This window comes from Danio rerio, chromosome 23 (genome assembly GCF_049306965.1).
Source record: "Danio rerio strain Tuebingen ecotype United States chromosome 23, GRCz12tu, whole genome shotgun sequence".
In the NCBI taxonomy this organism is placed as follows: domain Eukaryota; kingdom Metazoa; phylum Chordata; class Actinopteri; order Cypriniformes; family Danionidae; genus Danio; species Danio rerio.
The window spans coordinates 22,130,706-22,156,188 of NC_133198.1; the positions used below are offsets into that span (position 1 = coordinate 22,130,706).

The 25,483-nt window shown below is 35.1% G+C and overlaps 2 protein-coding genes across 3 annotated transcripts in view; both read right to left on the reverse strand.

The window, feature by feature from the left end:
* Nucleotides 1-287: 287 nt before the first annotated feature.
* On the reverse strand, nucleotides 288-3,565 carry guca1b (guanylate cyclase activator 1B). The gene is given in 4 exon segments (NM_131871.1): nucleotides 288-837; nucleotides 1,005-1,119; nucleotides 2,725-2,874; nucleotides 3,133-3,565. Coding segments are annotated over 4 exon segments (594 nt in total). The 5' UTR covers nucleotides 3,334-3,565; the 3' UTR covers nucleotides 288-709.
* A 19,245-nt stretch (nucleotides 3,566-22,810) lies between these two features.
* klhdc8b (kelch domain containing 8B) overlaps nucleotides 22,811-25,483 on the reverse strand; it is a 211,657-nt gene continuing 208,984 nt past the window's right edge. For both annotated transcript variants that reach the window (XM_073938798.1, XM_001339539.7), the window contains one exon: nucleotides 22,811-23,702. In XM_073938798.1, the coding sequence (XP_073794899.1) occupies nucleotides 23,506-23,702 (197 nt within the window). In that variant the 3' untranslated portion in view covers nucleotides 22,811-23,505. The remainder of the gene's footprint in view (nucleotides 23,703-25,483) is intronic.

Below are 25,483 nucleotides of genomic sequence, written 5' to 3' on the forward strand. Positions count from 1 at the left end.
GAGTTATTTCAGTTATAAATCAGAATAGCTAATGTTGACTTTACTAATAAACACAAATCAAGCCAATATTACAATCTCTTAAAGGTTTGAGTCAAGTTTGAGCCATTGAAAAAACCGATGTGAATCGATGTGAACACAAAAATCTGTTGTACTATTTACTAAATACCAATTACTTTTATAAAACAAATGACTATAAAAATTTAACTAAATAGTTTTAATTACTAGCCTGAGTTTATGAGAAATTAGAAAACAAAGAATTACATAAACAAAACATTTAATATACAATTGGTGAGTTTTATTTTTGAGACATTTACAGATTCTGTGCCTTTACAATTAGGACCTTCAAAAAACTTAGCTCTTTACAATATTCATATATTTACAAAGATATGCCCATTTGAAACTGGCTGTTTTGTATGAATTGAGTAATATGCCATATACAGTAAAGGTCAGATGCACTTATATGCTGAATAATAATAGTCCTAATAACAAAAAGTCAATAAAACAAGAAACAATGAAGAAAAAATGAATATACACATGTAAAAGTGATTAAATTCTGTTGGTCAGAAAAGGACTAGGAGATAATGTATAAAGTAGTTGATAGAAGTATATACAGTTTATACTGATGACTCAAGATTGACTTTGACAACCCAGGACTGAGACTGGTTAAAGGGCAGGCTTATGTTAAGGGTTATTTTGGTGAATGTGGAGTTCAGAAGTTGGCGCTGCGGCGTCTCTGTTCATTGATCCAGTCCCCGGGGTTCACGTCCATTTGCAGCATCTTCATGACCCACTTGTCACGCCGAGCCCCGTCAATGAACTCATCCAGAGAAAGCTCTCCTGCGGACACCAAAGACAATCAGGACTGCCTTGGATCATTTAATTATTAATGCCAATGACATTAAAATAAACAAGGCTATATTATAAAGACTGAAAAGAGAATAACCAGAGTTTGATTAACTTTTTAGTAATTGTGTTGAAAAATAATAAATCATAGTAGATTTTACCATCTCCGTTCTCATCCACCAGCTCAAATATCCTGTCCACCACCTGATCTGGGGTAAGCAGGTTACATTCTGCATCGAGTTCACCATGGCAGGCTTTTTTTAGTCTGTAGATTGACTGTAAAAGTAACATAAAAGGTGATAATTGTGCTTGTGTAAACATGAATGCATACAAATATATGAACGTTTGTTTCTGCGATTTTAAAAAAGGTATTGTTTTGGTAATTGCAAGTTTACATCTGTTATAAACTGGTTTCGATTCAGTTTTTCATTCTTCTCAGAATTGTAAACTTTGGGAATTTTGTTTGTGAAAAAAATGTGGAGAATAAGTTATAACAGCAAGATATAAACTTAGAATTCTGAGGAAAATGTCAGAAAATGCAAGTGAACAAGTAGTTCTGAATTAATGTCTGACTTGCAAGATAAGAACAATTTTGAGAAGAGAAAAATATCAGAACGTTGAGAAAAAATGAAATTCTGGGAGGTAAACTTCCAATTCATGACCAATAAATTCAAAACTGCTTGATATAAAATGCTTTCTAAGAAAAAAATATTAGAATTACCAGACATAAACATGGAACTCTGTGTAAAAAGCCAGAACTGTGAGACATAAATGTAGAATTCTGAGAAAAAACTGGTGCATACACTGTAAAAACAATATATGATCAGTTAGTCCTGACAACATATTTTAGGTCATTCAATGAACTTATGTTCGCTGCGTAAAACCTATGGTGAATAAGTTGGTGGTTCATTTTGCTCTGGCGACTCTAGATTAATAAAAGGACTAAGGCGAAGCCGAAAAGAAAATGAATGAATGAATGAAATAACTTATTAAATGATGTAATCATGTTCTAACTTTATTTTATAAGCTGTTTTCTAGTCAGTTTAACATGTTATAAGTCCAAAGGACACATAAGGTTAATTTGTATAAGTATAAAAATCTAAGACAACCAGATTTTTTTTTTTTACAGTGTATAAACCTTGAGTTCTGACTATTACCCTCAAATTTGGGAAATAAAAAGTCTCAGTTACTTTTGTTTTTATTTCATAGTTTAAACAAGTTTCATATAAAATTCATATTGACAGTAGTACTTAATAATAAATATGTACACTTTAAAAAACAAGTAGTGGAATAATCTCAGCACACAAATATTCTGCTATACAAATATAGAGGTCAAATGGATTAAACCTCTATAAACATATCACCAGTAGGTTTCATTGTCTAGATAAAAGCTGCTCATCAAATCCTCATGAAACCTTAGCACCAATGCAGCTGGAGATCAGAAAACAGTACATAAAAACAAAACAGTAGATTAAAAACAGTACATTAGCACATTTTAACCAGAATTATTGATTTAATTATTGGTTGTTATTACAGCAACTGATTGTGAATTTGAAAATGCTCATTTTAATCACATTGGATTTAATTAATATTTTCTCTTTTTACAATTATCCAAAAATAATAGCTAAATTCTTATAATAAAATTTGTTAGATTTTATTGCAGACATTAAGTAATTTCAAAACAAAAAATGCCCTAAAAACAGGAAATGAATTTAATTAAATAAAGTGTACATATTAAATGTAATGAAATCTACAAGGCCACAGAACGACTTTTTTACAGCGTAGTCAATCACGAAGAGTTCTAATCTCAACCGATCTGTAAATCAGCCTGATTATTGTCTGAGCTTGTTGACCAACAGAAAGGACACAAGGGATGATTACCTCCACAATCTCCTTGAGCTCTGTTTTGTCGATGCAACCGCTTCCATCCTTGTCATACATTTTAAATGTCCATTTCAGTTTGTGCTCCAACTTCCCTCGCAGCACTAGATTCAAGGCCGCCACGTATTCCAGAAAATCAATAGTATTGTCCTGTAACAAAGAAAAAGAAAATCTCAGGTTCATACATTATATTATGTTAATTATATCATATTTTTCAATGTACTTCAAATGTCAAGTATTTTCTTTAGTAACACTTTATTTTTGATGGACTGTTTCTATTAACCCGAATCTCCATTCATACTATTATTTCTTTCAGAAGTTACTTCTAGTTAACAGAATGTTTAAAGAGGATCAAAATTAAGTATATATCCCTATATTTTTTAAAATATCTGAAATTGGACAACTTACCCCATTTTTATCAAAAGCCCGGAACATGTTTTCTATGTAATCCGCTGCTTCCGGGTTTTCAGTAACACCGAAAAAGCTCTTGAACTCGTGCATGAAGAGGGTTCCACTCGGACATTCAATCACAAACTTCTTATACCACTCCTGTAGTTCAGCAACATCAATCTCTTTTTCGTCCGAATCATCGCTGAGCCGCTGACCCATCACGAAAGATGAAAACAAAAAACACACAAGCTCTACTTCTCAACACAAAATGTCCATGATCACATATGGCTGCTTTAGTGTCCTGGAGTTCCTCCTGATCCAGACATCCCAATAAACCCCTAAGCTACTCAAATTGATGATACAATACAATAAAAAAAGACACTTTGAAGAAAAATAAAGTTGTTAAAAGGTGTCTGTGTTTACCAAAGTGTAAAAGTAAACTCAACCTGCCGGTGAAGGTGCTCTACTGGATTGAGATTCAGCACAAGGACTATTTTGGATCACATGACTGCAAGGGATTATTGATATCAATCCATGTCTGAATCAATTAGCTTGAAACAAGATGATCATTTAGTCCACAGAGAGTTCCACTGCTCAGCGCAGGTTCAATGGCTCCCCGAGATACCTATGTCAGAACATTAACCATGACCACACTATTTTTTACCTGTTCAAATTAATATAAATGTTTGGGTTCAAAGAGACTAAGTATATCAGATCGCTTTTTCACCTAATCACCAGGAAAAGCTGCTCAAAATGGATGTTAAAATAGCACTTAATTTTTGAGACAAAGTCGAACCAGTGAAGATCTTGCAGTCGATTTGAGGACATTAAAATAGATTTTAAAATGTTTAGTAAAATGTGTACATTAGTCAAAATTTGAAGTGGATCAGAAAACTTTTTCAAATTTGTCCCAAGACAAGAATGTGTGTTGTCCGGTAATTTTCGATGAAAGGTTTTGATCTACTTCAAATGTTGACTACTGTCTAATAACATCATTTTGAGGGGTGTAAACAAAAAACAATGGTCCCAACATGTTTCTTGTTTTACATTTTTATTTTCCATAGCTTCCGAGAATCCAAAAAGAGTCACATATTGATAAATAATGTTATGATAGCTGTTTTAACAATAAGTTATGATTGAATTGCCTCTAGTTACAGTTATGAATATGATTTGATAATGAGCAGGAAATGTTTATGGGCCAGTGACATGTACACATTGAAATGGTCTATAATCAAAGTTACAATCGAAAATAAATGTTTTTTTATTTTAACTGATTTCATAGCCGGTAAAAGTTCTGAAAAAAACAACAACAGAGTAGAGTGAATATCATTAATAATCAATGTCTGTTGTTTGGATGGTTTGGGACAATCGATGGCAATAAAATTGACATTAAAAGACCAAATGACAAACAGAATTTGTGGTTCTAAAATGTTACCAGACAAAATGTAGCACTGGTTGAGGGTTTGGGATCTGATAGGGTCTTTGGATCTAAAATGTTGAAGTGGCTCACTGGATACCGATCTTACTCAATCCTGTGAATCATTCAGACTATCTGAGTCATAATCCCCTCTGCCCTTCCTATTAATAGTTATTCAAAAATAGGATGCAGAGAAGTTTGGCCTAGTTCATGAGGGTGCTGCTTTGGACAACAATGAAAACTAAAATGCTATTTGATGTAATGTTTGCATAAGGAACTTTAACATAATTTCAACCTTACATTTACATAATAAATTGTTGTTGTTAATACACATTAGAAAATTCATTGACGGTGGATTACCATTTACATCTATGAAACTTTTCATAAAAGCTTTCATCGTGTTGTCGTGGGTTTGCTCTGGGTGCTCCGGTTTCCCCTACAGTCCAAAGACATGAGCTATAGGTGTATTGAATAAACTGAATTGGCTGTAGTGTATGTGTGTGAATGAGAGTCTTTCCCAGAACTGAGTTGCAGCTGGAAAGGCATCCGCTGTGTAAAAAATATGCCTGATAAGTTGGCGGCTCATTCTTCTGTGGGGAACCCTGATGAATAAAGGGACTAAGCTGAAGGAAGATTGATGAATGAAAAGTTTTTTTTTTTAATGTTTTTTGCACTAAGAATAAAAAAGTTTATCCTCCATTCAAGGTTGCTTAGATAACCAATATTGCTCATGACTGCTCTATATTGGGGCTTTTGCACCTAAAGAAAATAGTTCCTGTTACTATTGGCAAATGTACTTGCTTTTTGCAGTATTTGCACTGCAGGAACTAAACTATCAGTTCAAGTTTGTTTATTTTTAAAGTTAAAATGATTTTTTTTACGTTACACTCCTACAACACATAAACATAAAGTCATATTTGATTCCTAAAAGAACATTAAAGAGAATGTTAAAAAAAGTTTAATGTTAACCTAAATATTGATTTACCACCACAAAGAAAAAACCTTCTGAGCAGTCGAAAGGTTTAATAGATTTTCAAGCTCTCCATGGAACACTAATGGTAAAGAACCATTATATTAAAAAAATGATGTATGCAAATAACGCATACAATTATAACATTAGAAATGATTTTTGTTCAGTGTCAGAGATTCTACTTTAAAAGTTCATATACTCTTATTGTTATTCTTTTTAAAAGCGTTTACATATTGTTTTTGCAAAAATCCCATTTTCTGTGACTGATTGACCTATACACTTCAAAAAAGCTGGGTTCCATACAAACAATTTGTGTTTGGACAACATGAAGGAATTAGGTTAACTTATTAGTTTTTACAAGTTAAAGTAGATTGAACATAAAAGAAACTTCAACAACCAACAAAAATATTTTTATGTACATTGTAAAAAGTTATTAGTTAAACCAATTGCCTTAAAAGCAACAAGTTGACTTTACAAAAATAAAGTGCATCCATTACAACTTGGAACTATTAAGTTGAATTTTATAATTATGTTAATGACTTACTTTTTTTTAAAGTCAACTAATCCATTCTTACAGACTATTTTAGCACTTATGTAAAAAAAAAAAAAAAAAAAAAAAAAAAACTACTATAATTATCACAATATTACGTACTTGGTGCTTCATTGAGTCTATAAAATCTACAATTATAGGCTGTATTGAATTTAGAAGACACGCTGGAGAGCAGATTTGGAAAAAGTAAATAGTTTACAATGAGTTTACATACATTATTTTCGTAAAGTCAACTTGTTGATTTTAAGTTTTGGTTTACTCACTTTAAGTAACTAATCAAATTTTAAACTGTATGCTCTACAACATAAATTGCACAGATATAACCACATATAACGATAAGTAGAATGCTGATACAGTTTAGTGTGCACCGTTTTTCACCACCAACATTTTAGGTTGAAAATCTCACTATAAAACCCTACAGAAAAATCTCAAATAAAGTTTTGATGTCTTTCACAGAGCAAGACAATTCACAAACCTGTTTTAAACATAATAATGTTGCTCAGTTTCATTTATTACCTCAGGTTACAGCAAATAGTTCATTATATAATGACTGAAGGAATCTGTTGGAGAAAGTATGGCATCCTGTTATCAATATAAGGCCACAATGTCAATAGTTCTGCAATGAGGTTGTATTACCTCGAGGAAATGGGATTACACATGTGATATTAAAGAATAAAAATGCAAAACAGTACACTGACGGTATATAAGATTTTTTCATGACGGTATATAAGATGATAATCTCTTTATGTGCAGTGGAGAAGTGTCTGACTTGTGGGTGTTCACAGTGCATCGTTCTTCACTATAAAAATACATTTTGGAATAAACAAGAAAGTAGCATCGGTCACATTAAGGACGCATTAGTTAATGTATTTACTAACATGAACTAAAAATGAACAATACTTGAACAGCATTTATTAATCATAGCATTTTTAAAATCTTGTTAACATTAGTTAATGCACCAAAAGTTAAACTATAAATGACTTTATTTTCATTAATCAATGTTAACAAATGATGAAAAAAAAACTATAATAATTTGTCACCTTAGAATTATAAGGTTCTATCTGAAATTTTGTCAAAATAGACTTATTGACATGCTCTTATTAAATGACTTTGTGTGTGTGCGCTCTCTTCTCCTGCCTGCTCTTTCTGTTCTCCTTAAGAAGAGTGTCTCTCCAGCCCAATCACTAGAATAAACAGATGTTATTTATTATTTCTGATTGGCCTGCTGATTAGCCGCCAGGCTCTGAGCATGCTCTCCCCCCTCATTGGGTTTTCGATCATTCTATACCTCTCCACACACACATAATGTTTGCTATATGGAATTTAAAAACTTTGAAGCTCAATATCTCAAAATGATCAGATAGAACCTTATAATTCCAAGGTGACGAATTGTATTTTCCCCTATTTATTTCATGTTAGTAGATACAGCCACTATTATTATCTCATAAACCCTATTGTGAAGTGTAACATTATTTTAGTCTTGCTATACACTCAGAAATAAAGGTATGCATGCTGTTACTGAGGAGGTACCTTTTCAAAATGTACACATTTATACGTAAAGGGTCCATATTGGTACCTCAAAAGTATATATTCATTCACTCATTCATTTTCTTTTCAGCTTAGTCCCTTTATTAATCTGAGGTTGCCACAGGGGAATGAACCGCTAATTTATCCAACATATGTTTTACGCAGTGGATGCCCTTCCAGCTGCAACCCGTCACTGGAAAACACCCATACACACTCATTCACACACATACCCAACAAACAATTTAGCTAAACCAATTTACCAACAGCGCATGTCTTTGGACTTGTAGGGGAAACCGGAGCAGCCGGAGGAAACCAACGCAAACATGGGGAGAACATGCAAACTCCACACAGAAATGCCAACTGACCCAACCGAGGCTTGAACCAGCGATCTTGATGTGAGATGAGAGTGCTGTGCTACCCACTGCACCACTGTGCTGCCCAACGTATATATTAGCTAAATATTTAACCTAAAAATTTTAAGAGGAACACTTTTGTACTTTTAAGGTAGTATGTACCCTTGAGGTATTAATACTGTATGTTCATTTTAGGTACAAATTTGTACCTTTTGAAAAGGTATCACCCCAGTGACAGCATGCATACCTTCATTTCTAAGAATGTACTATTATATTCAAGTCACTCTCTGCAATAACTTAATTAACGTAATTATTTGTGAAATTTACTAAATTGTTTAAAAATTGTTATTCCATTTTTTTTTAAAATTAGTTTGTTAGTTGGTAACACAGCCACAAAAGGCTGTCCGTTTTGTCAGTCCATGATATTTAAAGACCTTTTCCAAAGTGCTGACTGCATATTTCATGAGGATAAGCTTCTCTGGCCTAGAGCGATCCAGGCCACTCATTGCACAATAATTAATAATCTTATTGGATTAATACAGGATGCAATAACAAATATGGAAAACAAGAATACAACACAAATTACACACACATTTGTGATGTAAAATAGTCTAAAAGCTATGTTTCCTCATATTTGTAGCCTATTCAGTTTTTGTGCATTGCACCAGATAACAAATCTTTGTAATTACAAATCATTTACATCTTAAAACAATTTAGTACTTTCAGAGTCGTAACAGCTCCAAATGAGGCAGTAATCAAGAAAGACTGATTGAGAAATGAGCGCTGCAGTGTTGTTCACTTTAAATAAGCTTATTACGATTACAAGTCATAAGTGGATTTTAATATCTACTGTTTTAATAAACTGCTGAACTGTGTTGATTTTTATCTGCAACATTTAAAAATGATTTATCTCTGTTTTAATCTGGTACACTAAATCGGTTAGCCGGAATAGTTGGCGGTTTATTCTGCTGTGGTTACCCCTGTTAATCAGGGACTAAGTTGACAGAAAATGAATGAATAATAATAATAATAATGATAACGGGACGTCACAGTGGCACAATGGGTAGCACGATTGCGTCACAGCAAGAAGGTCACTGGTTCAAGCCCTTCTTGGGTAAGTTGCCATTTCTGTGTGGAGTTTGCATGTTCTCAGTGTTTGCGTGAGTTTCCTTTGGATGCTCTGGTCTCCCCCACAGTCCAAAGACATGCACTATAGGTGAATTGAATAAACTTGGTCGTAGTGTATGTTTGTGAATGAGAGTGTATGGGTGTTTCCCAGTGATTGGTTGCAGCTGGAAGGGCATCCGCAGCATAAAACATATGCTGGATAAGTTGGCAGTTCATTCCACTCTAGCGACCCCAGATTAATAAAGGCACTAAGCCGAAAAGAAATGAATAAGAATGAATAAGACGAAATACTAGCAGATGCCCCTGGGTGTCAGTGTTACAAAGGCTACCGTTTTGTACTGTAATTGGTTGATCATTTTCTTTTCAGCCTATATCTAAAATACCAAACGGTGACTGATTTACACACAAAATATCATTTATAATCGTTTGGATTAAAGAGTGTACAGTCAGAAGGACTTGTGAGTATCTAACACAGGTTAATGCGATTACCAAGCTAAGAGTACCTCAGAATGATACAGTTCTCCGCATTAGTCAGCAAACTGACCGCGGGTGTCAACGTTATGCAATCAAAACGACTCCATGAGGACAGCTATTCATTGGCCCTGAATTAAGATTAACGTCTGATCCAGTTGCCAGGGCAGAGAATAAACATCTCCTCTGTCTTTCATCTTACCTCCACAAGCCCCTCTCCCAAAACACACAGCAGGGAACCCGGAGTAATATTCTTCGCAGTACATCTCGTCCCTTTAATCAGAATGAGTAATAATGAAGCACATATACACACTGCGGGGAAATTAAAGAGCAGAAATCAGGATAAGTACAGACCGCTGCTGTTTAATTAGAGTATCAGCAGTTACCTGCATGCGCTCGGATTCAAGGGCTTATTATTAAAGTATTTTACAGTTTACTGTTAATTATTTTTTGATGCAAATTAATGAATTATTTGGCTACGTCCTTCATCTAATTAGGTGCACAGCTGGTTAGAAGTAAAACGGCTTTATGTTAGGTAACTGAGGAGGATATTAGAGAAAAAAACAAAATCATGGTGTCATTTTAGACGATTGGCAGACCAGAAAGTCGTAAATCAGCCTCTAACAGGCAGGAGAGAAACAAGAGATCTTTAATCCCTGTCTTGCCAAGAGTTTGTGACATTTGAAGATTTTCTGCTTCTGTACTTCATCCAAAATAAATGGAGGTGACATTTTTGGAGATTTATTCATTCATCTTTGTTCAGTTAAAAAAACAACCACAACTTATCCCTCAGATCAATTTATTTCAATTGTTTAGTGTCACTTGGAGACTATCTATCTATCTATCTATCTATCTATCTATCTATCTATCTATCTATCTATCTATCTATCTATCTATCTATCTATCTATCTATCTATCTATCTATCTATCTATCTATCTATCTATCTATCTATCTATCTATCTATCTATCTATCTATCTATCTATCAAAAGATGGTGATAAATAAAACAAATTCCCGGCCTCTATTTATTATTTTGATTAAGCTAGAAATACTTCTCTGTTTTTGTTCAATGCACTTCTGCACAAATCCTCACATTGTAACAAGTGCAGTAGACACAATGTAGACAAGATGTACTGCCGGCAGCTTCAATAATTATAATGACCTTTGCAAGATAGTCATGAAATCATTCATGAAACTATTGAATTTAGAACCCTTTTTTTTAGGAGATTTAAAAAGATTTTAAAAGTGTTTGTATGTAATGTCTTAAGTAATGAAATGAGGGCTATTAGTTTTAAATGGAATGACTATTCAGCATTCACAAGTTTAGTTTATTTTGACTGACATGACATAAGCAAATGGTAATGTTATAAAACAGCAGAGAGTTGTATGAAAGCAGCTGATGCATGTTCAAAAGCATTTTCTATTTGTTGAAAGGAATGAGAAACTGCTACTAGATGTGCACAAATGACTAATTGTTTTGAGAAATGCATTAACTGTTGTGCAAATGTAAATAGTGTTGAGAGAAATGCTCCAAAGTGACTAAGAAAAACTGTGAATAACTGCAGCAAAGTATTAGAGGTAAACGTAAAGGGGTTATTCCATTTGTACTGTTTCTCAATGTGCGTTCTTCAGCGGTCTTGCGTTCTCGTGCAACGTCATCATCAGCTGCCCAAGTTCAGTTCCAATAGATCAATTACCAACCTACGTCACACGGGTCCCCGGTTGTAAAAAAAGGACGGGCTGCAATGGGAAAAATGTTGTTTTGTGCAGTAGGATGCCAAATTCGAGTCCAAAAATAGAAAACTTAACTTTTACCATACACCACACACTGCTTTAATACTGACTGCAGACGTCTTTGGCTAAATGGGAGCTGAATGACGTTTGGAGCAAATTAGAAATGCTGGACTCTGCAGTTCTCATGTCATATCAGGTAAGTTCACGCTTTGCTGAATCATACACATCACTCATTTTGATTGCAGAAATGATTTCAGCAAAAACAGTTACATATGGTGAATTAAATTGCGGACACTGAATGCTAAGTATGAAACGTGAAAGTTAGCTACGTTTATTAAGGTAAAGTTGGTTTTATATTCACAAATTCATTCAGTTACAACTTGTGACACACTCCCTATATTGTTTACCACTGCACTTTTAATATTTGGTCTGAAATAACCTGCAAGTGTGACAGTTTATTTGACTGTGAACATGTTGTACTTCGATAGTCATTGGCTGCTAATAAGATTTCGCTATTTAGAGTTTGCAAATAATACTTTAATGAAATTATATTGTTAAGGAGAAAGTCCGAATGTGCGAATATAAAACCGACTTTACCTCGTTCACGTATCCTGCCGTACAGGTGCAGTTCGCTGTCAGAATGCAGTCGTTTACTTGTTGGTGATTAATTACCCAGGTCTTGTATAACATTAACTCCGTCTTCTTTCCTTGTCTTTGGCTAAGCAGAATATCGGTTTTTAGCTCTACATAGTGTTGAATCTGGTCATCATGGAGCATTATTTCTTGCACATGACCACACAGAACATTTTTGTTGGGATCCAAAGACTTGTAGACCTTTAACTTCTCTCTTGTAAAATCACTTGGAGCTTCAATGAGATTGTATATTTGGAGCTGGATGCTTAGTCATTTCGTCTTATCCAATATCCATTGGGTGGGTGCTATCGCCAATGGACCTGTCAGATGAACGCCGCTCACTTTAACGTTAATTTTGCCGAATCACTGTGCTTATCACTGGGCGATGAGCTGTTATATGCTGAAAGCATTGTGTAAATAATATATATAATGTGTAATCAATATATCTTATTTCTAAGACAACAACAAACTCTGCACCGCATCTGATGTCATTCCCTCGCTGTAAATGCTAGCGCTCCCGTTTTTTTCTGCCACCTCCCTGCGCGCGCATCCTAAATGTTTACAAACATGGTAATTGGTCTATACTCAGGACCGCAAGTAGGACGCGTGAAACTTCCCGGATGTGATCTTGATATCTAGGACGCACTGATGCAGACTTGAGCACCGAACTCGCCCTGGAAGTCCCAGAAGTCATTGCGACTGGAGGTGGGAAGCGCAGCATTTTATTTAGATTTATTATTAAAGTTCAGAGATATAAATTATTTACCTCAGGAGTTTCCCTAAATGAAACAGTGAAAATAAACATTAACATGAATATCTTAATAAAGGAATAAACACATTAAGGGTTGTTTGTTTGCTGAAATTCGTATTAAAATTTGTTTTATTTATATTGTGCAGGGTATATTTATAATGTTTTAATGCAAAGTATATATTTTGAAAAGGGGGGAAACAATAAATCGTTGTATGAGTGCTGTAATGTTTAAATAATTTCCATTTAAAACGCGTGAAGGTCACGTGACCATCAGGAAGAACGCAGCATCCCATTTCTCAAAGGACACATTCTCTGCCCTCGCGGTCTCCTGAGTTCGTTCTTCTGAAGTTCCGAGGACACTTGGCAAGACCGGTCTCCACAAGAACGCAAGTCCGTTCTCTGCGTTCTTGGAATTGAGAAACAGCCACAAGTAAGACTATCAGATTACATCTGATATTTTTCCTATCCTCTTTGATTCCTTTTAAATACTTTCGGTATAGGGTCCCTTTGGCAAGGACCAACAGATTTAATTTTTTATTCATTCCTTGTACGATTGATTGGCTGAATTTTAATGAGAAGAGGTAGGTGCTATTAATATTGTTTAATGTTTGTCTTAAGTGTGTGGTATGATATACGTGTTGTAAATCTATTACACTGCAAATAATAATAAATCTGTTAGTATGCAGAACAAATCGTCCCAAAAGGGAACAATAAAGTTTACACTAACAGTAAATTGGTGAGACTTGAGCTCCAGGTGGGCTGTACAATGTCCTGGGGCTTTTGATTGCTTTATTTAATGTGTTGTGGATGACACAGAGCCCAACCTATTGTGTTTTATTACATCTTCACATACCCCAACCCTAAACCTACCCATTACAGAAATGAAAAGACTCCAACAGTAATTCTTATTGTGCAGTGTCACAAAAATCATCCTATATTGATGTGCAGATGCTCAGTAGCGCAGCTGTAAACTGTCTAGACTAGATATAACCCAACCTACCCATGGCAGAATCACCTCCCACTTTAAGGAAACCCAACCCACTTGGATTAAAAGTCCCTCCCACTACGCGATGCAGTGATATAGACTTGTGCTTTCTGGGTTATTCAGCATTTGAATAAATAAATTGTAATGATTGACAAACCGATTAATCTTCATTTGTCATTGTGTAATGTTTACTAACACTTCTATTACAGTTCAATAAGAGAGACTGAGTGCGGGGGGAAATTAATAAGCATATTCATAAATGTATAATGAACACAGCATTGGGAAAAACCATTCAATATCTTGTTTTTTTTTTATCAGATATGAGGTTAAGAGATAAAATGAATAACTATCATTGATAAAAAAAGCCAATCACATCTCTAGCTATGTTTCTGAATGTGTTTAGTAATTACCAACATTACATACAATTTCAAGGAAGACACTGAAGCACACAGGATGACATAGAAATGTTCAAAGAGTTTATTACAGAAATCGCAGTAGAGGCACTACCTCACATATATAGGCACTGAACTACTGAACTGGACTCGCACTTGTGTGTCAAACACGGTTCAACACAATTCAGATTTCAATCCAGACCACGTTAACCCATCTAGAAAGTTTTCAAGTGAAGTTCTCGATGCGATATGCAGCTCCATTCTCTGCTAGTATACAATGGGGGCTTTAACCGGTGCCAAAAGAGTTCACTAATACTCTGTGCAGTTTATATATTGCTTTCTAACTAATCTTCACCCTGAAGACAGCATTAAAGGTGCTGTAAGCCATTTCGGCAATACCACATTGAAAATATAACTACAATAGGACAGATATCACTGAAATAGGTGTCCTGAGAACGCACATCTGTCTCTGCGACAGAATGTGATACTGTTAGAAAGAAACTAAGATAATAACTATTCAAGGGGGCACCCAATTCTGTTTTAGCCAATCAGAATCACTTGTCACTTCAGTAAAAAAAGTGGAATCTGTCAGTAAATCTGTACATTTGTGTCTCTGAACAATTGGGTTTCTGGTTGAATGAGTATATTGTTGGCAACTACAGCACCTTTAAAGTGTCAGTTCACTTACAAATTCTGCAAACATTTCTTCGCTCTCATGTCACTCCAAACTTGACTTTCTTCTGTGGAGCAAAAATGAATTTATTTAATGCAATGCCTGTGTATGGATGTTTATAAATAAATAAATCAATAAATAAAATTCATGTTATGGGAATTAATTAATCTTTAGAAAAAAGTCTCAATATTTCACAATTTAGAAAAAAAGCCAGATTTGTAAGATAAAGGAGCAATTATAGAAATAGAAGCCACGAAAAAAACTAAGAATCCTTAAGAACGAAAGAAATGCAAGTTATAAACTCAAAACTGTGAGAATAAAGTTTATTTCCCAAAATGAAAAAAAATCAAAACAGGCTTATTGTGAAAACGTACCCCCGTATACATTCTGTAGAGTGTGAATAATGTAGCCAGAGCTGCATTTCGTCTTTAAAACGAATGCTACAAGGTGATATGATGCTGCTTCTGTTTGTTTTCGCGATACCAGCTGAGCCACGTGGATGACTTTTCAACTGTTACCAGTTTGCTTAGTGGCTCGCTGCATACGTCGGCAGATTTGAGACACAGAGAGGAGTTGACTGCTACAATGGGGTTCGAGTCTGACAAAGATAGGTTCCAGAAAGCAAATAAAACTAAAACAGGCAAGAAATAAACTAATAAAAGTAAATAACAGGGTGAGAACGTGGTACGATTTAAAAACATGGCAAAACTCAGGCGGCCACTCTTTTTCTGGATTGCTTTTAAAAAATATGTCAGTTGGCTTTAGGGAAGGCACTATGGGGGTTAATCAGTGCTTTGAAAACACTATCGGTTGGGTTTAGGAAAGGGGGTTTGTGGGGGCATCATCGTTCAGTCAGTCAACAGCGATCTCTGGTGGATTTACGTGAGAACAGCAGGCACAAATGGCACTTGCGATTGAAATTTGAGATCAGAGATTTTGAGATCTGAAAAAGCGTACACTGCTGCCTCTGGTGGATTTGCAAAAAAAAAGAAAAAAAAATGCAAAAAAAAAACAAAAAAAAAACATACCCTTTGGGACAAATTTCACACTCTCCAGAAATGTATACAGGGGCAAATATCAATAATAAGCCGGGGTTGCTTAATTTCTCACAAATTAATATAAACATGCAAGATCCAAACATGCTTTTGTAAGATGCAGAAATAAACATACTTAATAAAACATCTCAAAAAAGTCTGAACTGTGCTTTAATTAATTTCTTAAAAGCAGAATCAAGCTTCCATAACACTGCATTTATGGGGAAAAGTTAGTCTCATATGTTAAATGACTTCCACACAAGCTTAGAATGACATGAAAGTAAATAATGCTAGAATTTTCCATTCACCCAGCTCCTAAACACATACATTTGCTTCAAACATTTTCACTTTTACGTAAATCTTCACTCAACATCCATCAAGAGTCTAGAAATGAATAAATGTAGTCCCACCTTAACAGTGCTCATACAACATCGAATCTACAGTCCCACAGTTCTTCACAGAAAAATCGTGGAAAACAGTTACCTGTTTTTCAAAGTGTAACAACAGAGGTTGATTCAGTGCGTGGTCGACAACAGTACGCTCGAGGGTGAAACAGCTTTCATTGTGTGGATGTGTGCAGTGTAATCTCATGGGACATGGCGAGTTCCCCTGGGCCGCCCGCGTGTCTCTGCTCATCTGCCTCAGTGCGAAACAATCCTCCATGGCAATATTTCACATGAGGAAAAAAACACAAACCAAAATTGTGTTTCCGGCTAAGGGCTAAAACCAAGACTTATCAGTCTAGATTAGCGATTATGCAGATCGTGTGCATTCTGATTCATTTTTTTGTTTTGTAAGAAGAATATGCAGAAATATGCCAAGATTGAGTGTTGAAGACTGTCAGAGGCCATCAGCTAGTACTAATACACCACTACATGACAGCACAACATCATAAAGAAACAACAGACCATCTCTACAGCTCCTCGGATTACCCATCACCTCACAAATCAACAAAACAAACAGGTTAACCCACGAAACACTGGAGAAACTGCATTAGTTCAACAACCCACCACAGAGAATATTCAAAACATGAAAGGAGAAAACATGAAAACCACTGCAAAACAACTGCTACTTAGAGTTTAGCTGATCACACGCTGCTGATCTTACTCCAGAGTGATTTACATGAAAATAAGGGTAAAGAAGGAAATACATTTGAACATATTTGTGCGTTTAAAAAAAAAAAGTCCAATGATTTGAAGTCCCTTGAGTAATTTAAAGCACTGTGGAGAGGTCCACACCTCGGAAATAAAACATTTCGCACCTCCAGATATGAAAATACAGGCTCAATTCACCTCTCTGGCTCTCAGCTTGAGGACAAATGAATTCCGAAAACAGCCTGTTTAACATCTTGAGACATTTGTTTTTTTTCATGAGAGTAAGGATGTTCAGCATTTCCATTTGGTAGAGGCAGCAGAAATGAGTCTCAAGCAAAAGCGAAAAAATACTCTGCCAAGATGAGTCATGTGTCTTGTTGCAGAATTCACAGACGAGAAAAAAAAATAGAGGTATATTTCTCTCGGCATTATCTCTTTTCCTCAGATCATCTATTCACACGTTGTCATCTCCTGCGGTGCTGGAGGGGGCTTCAAATATGAACCTCTGTGACATTTAACCTCGCAGAAAACAAAGTGAAAATGAACTCGCTATTTGCAGCAGAGACTGCATTAATGACCATAACAAATAAAAAAATAAGGTAACACTTTAGTTTAAGTAACAATTCTCCCTTTTAACAGGTTGCTTATAACCTGCCTATTATTAATATACTGAATGTTTATTAGTACTTATAAAGTACATATTCTGTATGATCTTATTCTACACCCCTAAAACCTACTACCTTAATAAATATTAATAAGCAGCAAATTCAGAGTTTAACGAAAGAAAATAGTCATAGTGGTGAATCAATAGCGATTATTGTACCTTAAAATAAAGTGTGACCAATTATAAAGTGTTATAAGAAAAATATATCTTTTCTAAAGTAAATCAAATCTGACAGCTCATCTGCTGGTGTTGTCAATTCTTCCAATCCTCTGTTGTTTGCGAGCAGGAGGACTGTCTGTCATGGCTTCATACAGGCAGAAAATATGTGTCTATTTCCACTGTGATGTGATACATGAGATCAGCCTCAACCAGCACAACACCACAGGTATCGGGGAGAAAAAGAATAGGTTGTTCCTTTCATTTTGATGCTTCAAAAGTCTGATTCACGCTTTACACACAGACGCCAACCACCAAATTACAGTACATCACTTCTCAGATATTTCACAACCCAACAAAAAGCAACTGAACATGTTTGTTTGGCGAAAATAAAGCACTGACTAATGCCAACAGATGTTGATGGGTAACACACTGATTTGCTGAAACCAGATGAAGCGTCTGTTGCTGCTGGTCGGCTTTTGTTGTGTGGTGTGAAATGGCCTAAAGACCCCCATATACTTCAAACGAAAGCGAAACATTTTGAAAAAACAATCAGGCCAAAATAAAGTTCAATTCAGGAGTTCGAAAGAGCTTACAAAAGCAAACTTTCTTTAATAGTTTGACTTGGCTGATAAACACCCTCAAATTATTATTAGTCTGTGATGTTTACATATAAGGTTGGAAAGGCCAATTAATCGAAGACTATTTTCATGCACATTTTGTCAGTAAAGCCAGTTCTTGTAAACCTCCAGCAGGATCTGTGTAGTTAACACTGCATGTTTGAAATTTCCACATATAGTAAAAATACAGTAGAGTGTTTGAAATAAATCCTTCTGTGAGATGTTTCTGTAATGGTGTGATTATTAGTCACACTTAATCAACGAAAGCAGATGAAACCTCTGTTTATAATGTAGCACTTTAAGGATTTCCTGGCTTTCTTTTTTGTGGGTTTCATCACGAGAGTGCCTTCTGACCTTCGGAGGAGATTTACAACTTATCACACAAGCGTGCTTCCCTGACAAGATGTGCATGACAATCAAAGCTTTTCTTCACAGTCTTGCTGATTTTGAGTAATCTCTTAAAAGCTCAGATGTCTAAAAACACTGAAGAGACATTTTATATTAGAAACTGAAATGTAACTAACTGAAAGCAACAACTTCCCTATTTTTTATGTTTAATATTGGAATGCAGCTTGTTTTAAATTAATCTGCTATATGAAGTGATCTGCATCAACATGACATGAATTAAGGGCCAAATTGCAGAGCTTTTTCAAAATTCACATCACTATAATCAGTTGCTTTTTAATTGCTGTTTCTCCCCACTCTCACTCTCTTTTAGTTTCTTGTTCATTTTGTTCATGAAAGTAAAATGCACAACACTTACATCTGGAAATAATTAGGAGACTATTTCAAAGTTATTACTGGTTTTCTGATTTTTTAAAAGTCTAAATAATGTAGTAATTAAGGTCTAATATATATTAAATTGTCATGATTAAATTGACATACCAAATTGTCATTTTTATGTTTTGCAAATTAATGCTCAACTAATTTCTTATTTGCCACAAATGAACATTCATTCATTTTCTTTTCGGCTCAGTCCTTTTGTTAATCAGGGGTCACCACAGCTGAATGAACCGCCAACTTATCCAGCACGTTTTACGCAGCGGATGCCCTTCCAACCACAAGCCATCACTGGGAAACACCCAATGCACTTTTGCATTCACACTCATACATTAAGGCCAATTTAGTTTATCCTATAGTACAAGTCTTTAGACTGTGGGGAAACCGGAGCCCCCGGAAGAAAACCCACATTAACACGAGGAGAACATGCAAACTCCATACAGAAATGCCAACTGACCCAGCCGAGACTTCAACCAGTGACCTTGCTGTGAGGCGATTGTGCTACCCACTGCACCACCGTGAAGCCCACAAATGAACATCTTATTCAAAACACAAAACTTTTGATTGCAAACTCTGTATAATTAAGTTTTTATTAGAGCTGTGACAAAAAATTGTTGGAGAAATCGATTCTGAATCAATTCTGAAATTTTCAAACTTCATTTCTCACGAATCGATTCTGAGCTTAATTTTTACTAGCAGACGGCACTGTATGCTTTCCAAACAGCCATACTTAGCTCACCTCCAATTCCTTACACACACAACTCGAACATTGTCAATTTACTGTACATGACTCAGCCAAACACACAAGCACTTTGAGTGTATGGTTAAAAATAGCTTGAAGGCCCATGGGATGCTTTTTGCTTGTGCTGTTTGTCGGTGTTTACTGCCTCAAGACTAAACAAAGAGCACCAATCTGATCATGCACACCAACGTACAAGACAACGGACATTAAACTGTAAATTTTTACGTCATTTTTTATGCGTTGCATCAAAAACTTCTCCAAAAATCACTGACACTTTTGTTCATGTCTCTGGAGTTTTGCCCAGAAGTTACAGTAAACAACATTGATGCAAAAACAAGTACAAAACAATTGAGGTGATCCCAGTTTCACTTTCATTCAATAAACAAGATGATGCACAGATGAAAATAGCCTGGGTTTGAATGGAGAAACACATCTCGAAAAACACAGATGATAAATATAGGCAAAAAGCACCCCGGTGTGTACAAGCCTTAAAGCACTGTTTTATTTTAAGAAGGAATGGCAATGCGAATATTGTCACAGCTCTATTTTTTATTCTAAAACTGCAGGGAGGAGGGGATCAGAATGGTTGTTAATAGTATTTCATACTTCTTTCTACCTCTAAATAGAGAAAAAAAAGCTTTGCATTGAGTATATCGGGGTCTTAATAGTAATTTAATGTAAGTTGATGAACCAAACAAACATTCAATTCTCACCATCTCAACCAAAAAACACACAAACAGCCATTCACACTAAAACAATGCTCAGTATGAATATGTGTGATGGTCTTATTATGCCCTCAGGTGCCATATCACCCCATAACAACAGGTCAGCAAACCGTCTGAGACCAGAACGTGATGATAATGGGTGCATGGGTGCACATACTTATACAAACACATAAATCAAACCCATGCTGACCCCTCATAGCAAAGCTGCACCTGAATTTAGTGCATCCAAATCTGTCACTATTCATTGCGAATTCCTGACATGCTTGAGTTGTGTTTTCAGCGTGTTAAATGAGCTCAGCGACCCGATACCCTTGTCAAATCATCAGTGGGGGCAAAACAAGACCCTCACATGGCAGCGGTGAACAAAAAATGAGGCATGTGAGGTCTTACGTCAAGGGTTTTATCTCATCAAAAATTACAGGCAGTGCCATGAGAGAATTCCTCTCTCGTCCTTTAACCGGTCACTCTAAAACAGGTAATGTGAACTGATACTCGCAACTGCATTGACTAGATTTAATTAGCTTTTACCCCTGAAGAAACTGCTTGCAATTAAAAATGAATATCACTGCATGTAAACTCCAGCTGCGAACACATCTCTTGTGTTTATTTGGGTGAGCAATCTTTGAAATTTTGCTCAGTCTACTTATTAAGTATTTATAAAAAATGTGTCTAATAATTTAGTGTTAAGGTTTTTGTCAGACTTTCATTCTTTTCAAACTTTATTGGTGTTAAAGGAATGTTCTAGGTTCAAAATTGGTTGCTAAATAGTTTCGGCTAGTACATTAGGTAGTAAAAATGAAAATGATGTTTACAGTAATGAACACACAGTGGCCTGCTGGTGGGAGAGCATTACATTAGATTACATTGTTTGAGTTTTAAAAGTGTAATCGCTAAAATAAAACATTACCCATGCTAATAATAATAATGATTAAATATTATACATTTTTATTTCACTTTAACTGCCTGCTCTACCAAATGGTTGACCATGATTTGAATGTTTTAAATATTGAATGTTTAAGTTCATTTAAATAATGGTTTACACACACATCATTGTTGGTTTACAAGAAAATCAAGCAAACATAATCCTGTTGCACTACTACACTAAATTTTGGTTTTATTGTAAAAAAACAAAACAAGAAAAACATGTTAAATGAGCATCTGAAATATTTTTTGGCGTACTTCAAAAAATAAAGATGATTTAGTATACAAAAATGTTTTATTTTGATTATTTATTACAGATAAAAAGGTCTTACACTTCATATTTCCTGATTTTTAGTTTTCTATGTATTAATTCCGGTACTTTTACCATAAACCAACATATCAAACTCTACCAAATGCTTGACATTTGAGAAACGTGTGTTGATGTGCATTGAAGTTTGTTAACTAGCAACATTAGGAGTTAAGAAATGCAATGCAATTTTTTTTGTTGGTGGGGCAGTTAAAGGCATAAAAAAAATTGCCATAATTTACTTTTCAGTTTGTTTAAAACCCACAAGACTTTCAAATATCTTCATGACACCGGCAATATTTTGATGAAACTAGAGAGATTTCTGAAATTACATTTAAACTCTGCTCACCCCAAAATGTCAAGCTTCAAATAATTCAGTTAAGTGAATCCATGTCACTACAGTAGTTTAATTCCAAATCCTAAAGCAATGCAAATGCTTTGTGCAAATAACAAATAACTTGTATTGCACAAGACTATAGCAAGGAAGTCTTAATTGACTAAATATCTAAAGAACCACAATGCATATGTGTTGTGTTTATGTGAACTGTTAAAACAGAAAGAATCCTATTTATTTCTTTAGGCATTTAAATACTGGAAATACACACTTGTGCACTACTTTAAACAACAATAAAGGGACAGAATCAACATAAACTGTAGGAACTGAAGCTCTACTTTTGTGTCAATAAAACACTAAACTGATGCACTTTTTTATTTTTTTTATTTTACAGCAGATAGACTTAAATTTTGATCTATTGTAGGTATCAGAATATTTTAAAATGCTGCGTTAATGTGCATAAACAAAAGTCTTATGGGTTTAGAACATTTTTATTTTTATTTTGGGGCAAACTATTTCTTTAATATGATCATGATATAACCATCTATTATATAAATATAATATTAATATTATTGCATTACTGCAAACACATTTTTGTTTTCACCAACTGAGAAACACACTAACGTTACTGATAGTGCTTCTCACTGTATGTCAGAGACACTCTTATACTTGGATGATTTTGAACCCAGAACATTCCTTTAAATAACCGTCAAGATTAAATACACTCTCATCTTATACTACAGTGAGGCATCAGTGATCCGCCATTTTCCACTCACCCTAATGCTCAGTTTCACACGTGCATGACTGCGAAGGTACAAAAAACACACACGTTCAAGCATCCGCCTCCCATTTCTGAAGTCTCACGCCGAGGATCCTCTGTTTGTCAATAGTACAAAAAGTGCTAAACATACCACCCCAGACGGGCTGCGGCAGCGTGGTGGATATATGGCCCTAAGTTCCTCTTTAGTTTGCCAGAAAATTACCCTGCTTTGATTCTGAAAAATGCAGTACAGTTCAAAGGCGCCTGGAGTGTTGCGTGTGCCTGTCTGTGTAGTTCTGGACATCTATATATGTGTTATTTAATATTCGCTCTATTAATAAATATATTTATTAATACAGTGCTATAGTAAATATATATGTATATAGGTTGGATTAATTATTATGTATTTTTTGCTTGTCTTAAATCTCCAGTCCGTAACTCTTCTGCCCAGAGATGTGGACCGTTGTTCAAGCTCCAGTAGATTGTCTCCAATATTCGAAGTATAAAGCTGATGTGTCCTCTGAGGGAAAGTCTGTGAGTTATTTGTCAGAGACAAACACATCAGCATGACGTCAGAGTATGTGTGTATGTGTGTGTGATTGCAGAGCTTACACTTTGGAAAGTCCAGCATGTGAGGATCTGTGTAGCTGTTCATTTGTATGTGTGTTTGTCAGACAGTCTCTTTCAAACAGAGGGCTTCCACAGCGTTACTGGGACCCTGCGACACCCCTCCGATGAGAAAGAGCATGTTGGGGGTCTGAATGGAGGCACAGGAGCAGCGAGGGCTGGGTAAAGGGGCAACGGGTTCCCATCTCCTCTTCAGCTGATTATAACACTCCACTGATGCCAGCGGGGATGGCTGGTTACCTGACGGCACACGAAAAAAAAAAGTAAATCATGGTTAGAGCTGTATAAAACCCACAGATATGTGCTGAGGTTATCACAATGTCAAAGACAGCCAGTTAACGATGGCTTAGTCAGATTTAAATCATAAAATTTACAGTTAAATACTGTATAAGTGGGATAAGTAGTCCCACACGAAATCTGCGCTCGCAGAAATCCGCAGATTTTCGGCCCATGATTGACTCTATTTATTTAGTCGTGTGTAAATTTATATTTATTCAGTTTTTAAATTGATTTCAGTAATAATACTGACTAATATAAAAACGTTCATATGATTTACATGTAAAGTAATAATTTCTGTCTTTTGGTAGATATATTATATGAGAGACTTGCTTTGTTTACCAAATGCTGTAAATGGATCTAATAAGATTTGCATCGTAAACATGAATTAAACCTTAAAAATGTATAATTGTTTTTAACATATTAAGTTTTTAGTTATGATACTCCCAAATTAATTCTGCATAAATCCGCAGATTTTTTTATTATTATTATTATTTTTTTTTTTTACAAAATTCTGCCGTAAATAGCAAAATATGTCCGCAGATTCTGTCTGGCCCTAAAAGTAAGTTACCTTTAATAGAGGTCTATAACTATAATTTAAAAAATGGGGTTATTTCTTGGGTGTGTATTATTTTCCAATAAATCAATGACCAGCCGTGAGTTATTCTGATTATACCACAGTTGCTAGCAGCTAGCTCTCTGCAACTCTAACATGGTTGCTAAGTAGGACTGTGCCTGGTCAGTACCTGGATTGGAAAGCACATGGGAAAGCTAGGTTGCTGCTGGAAGTGGTGTTAGTGAGACCAGCAGGGGGCGTACGACCAGTGGTCTGTGTGGGTCCTAAAGCCCCTGTATATTGATACTGCTCTGTGAGCGTCATCTTTCAGATGAGATGTTAAACTGAGATCCTGACTCTTTGTGGTCAATAAAAATGCCAGGATGTCCTTCGAAAAAAAGTTGGGGTTTAACCATCCACTGGTGGTGAATGAGGAGATTCCCTACAAAACTGTATAAAGCGATTTACGTCTCCAGATTATATTAATGTAAGGAATTAATATTTTAAGATATACACCTCAGGACATCGTTCAGATTTCTAGATTTTTGCCAGCTTTTTAGAAACAGTGTAATATATGTTTGTATTATCTTTATAATTTCATGTTAAGAAAATGTATTTTTTGCATCCATACACATAATAATTGTCATCTTGCGGATTATTGACCGATCAGATGCTGTCTACATTGCAGGTTTCCTCTGCCACAATACCACTTACAAAAACAACTTGCAAAAATTGCTCAACTTGTATAAAAAGATCTGAAAGTATGATGTACTTAAACGCGATGTATTTAAACATCTTGTTTCACAAAGAAGGTTTTATACATAAAACAAAACCATTAAAACAAGTCCTTTCTGTTATTTAAAATAATGTGTGTTAATTGAAATAAAAATATGCACTACCAGTCAAAAGTTTGGGGTAGGGTTTTTTCCCATGTTTTTTTGAAAGCAAATTATTATTTTGTTTTTCAAGGCAGGATTTATTAAATGTAAAAAAATGTTCATTGTTGTAATGTTTTATCATTTATTCAAATTTTATATAACTGTTTTCTTTTTGTATGTAGTTTCAAATGAAACTATTACTCCAATCAGTATTGCTTTTATAACTATTACCATTATTATTATTATTATTATTATTATTATTATTATTATTATTACCATTATTATTATTATTATTATTATTATTATTATTA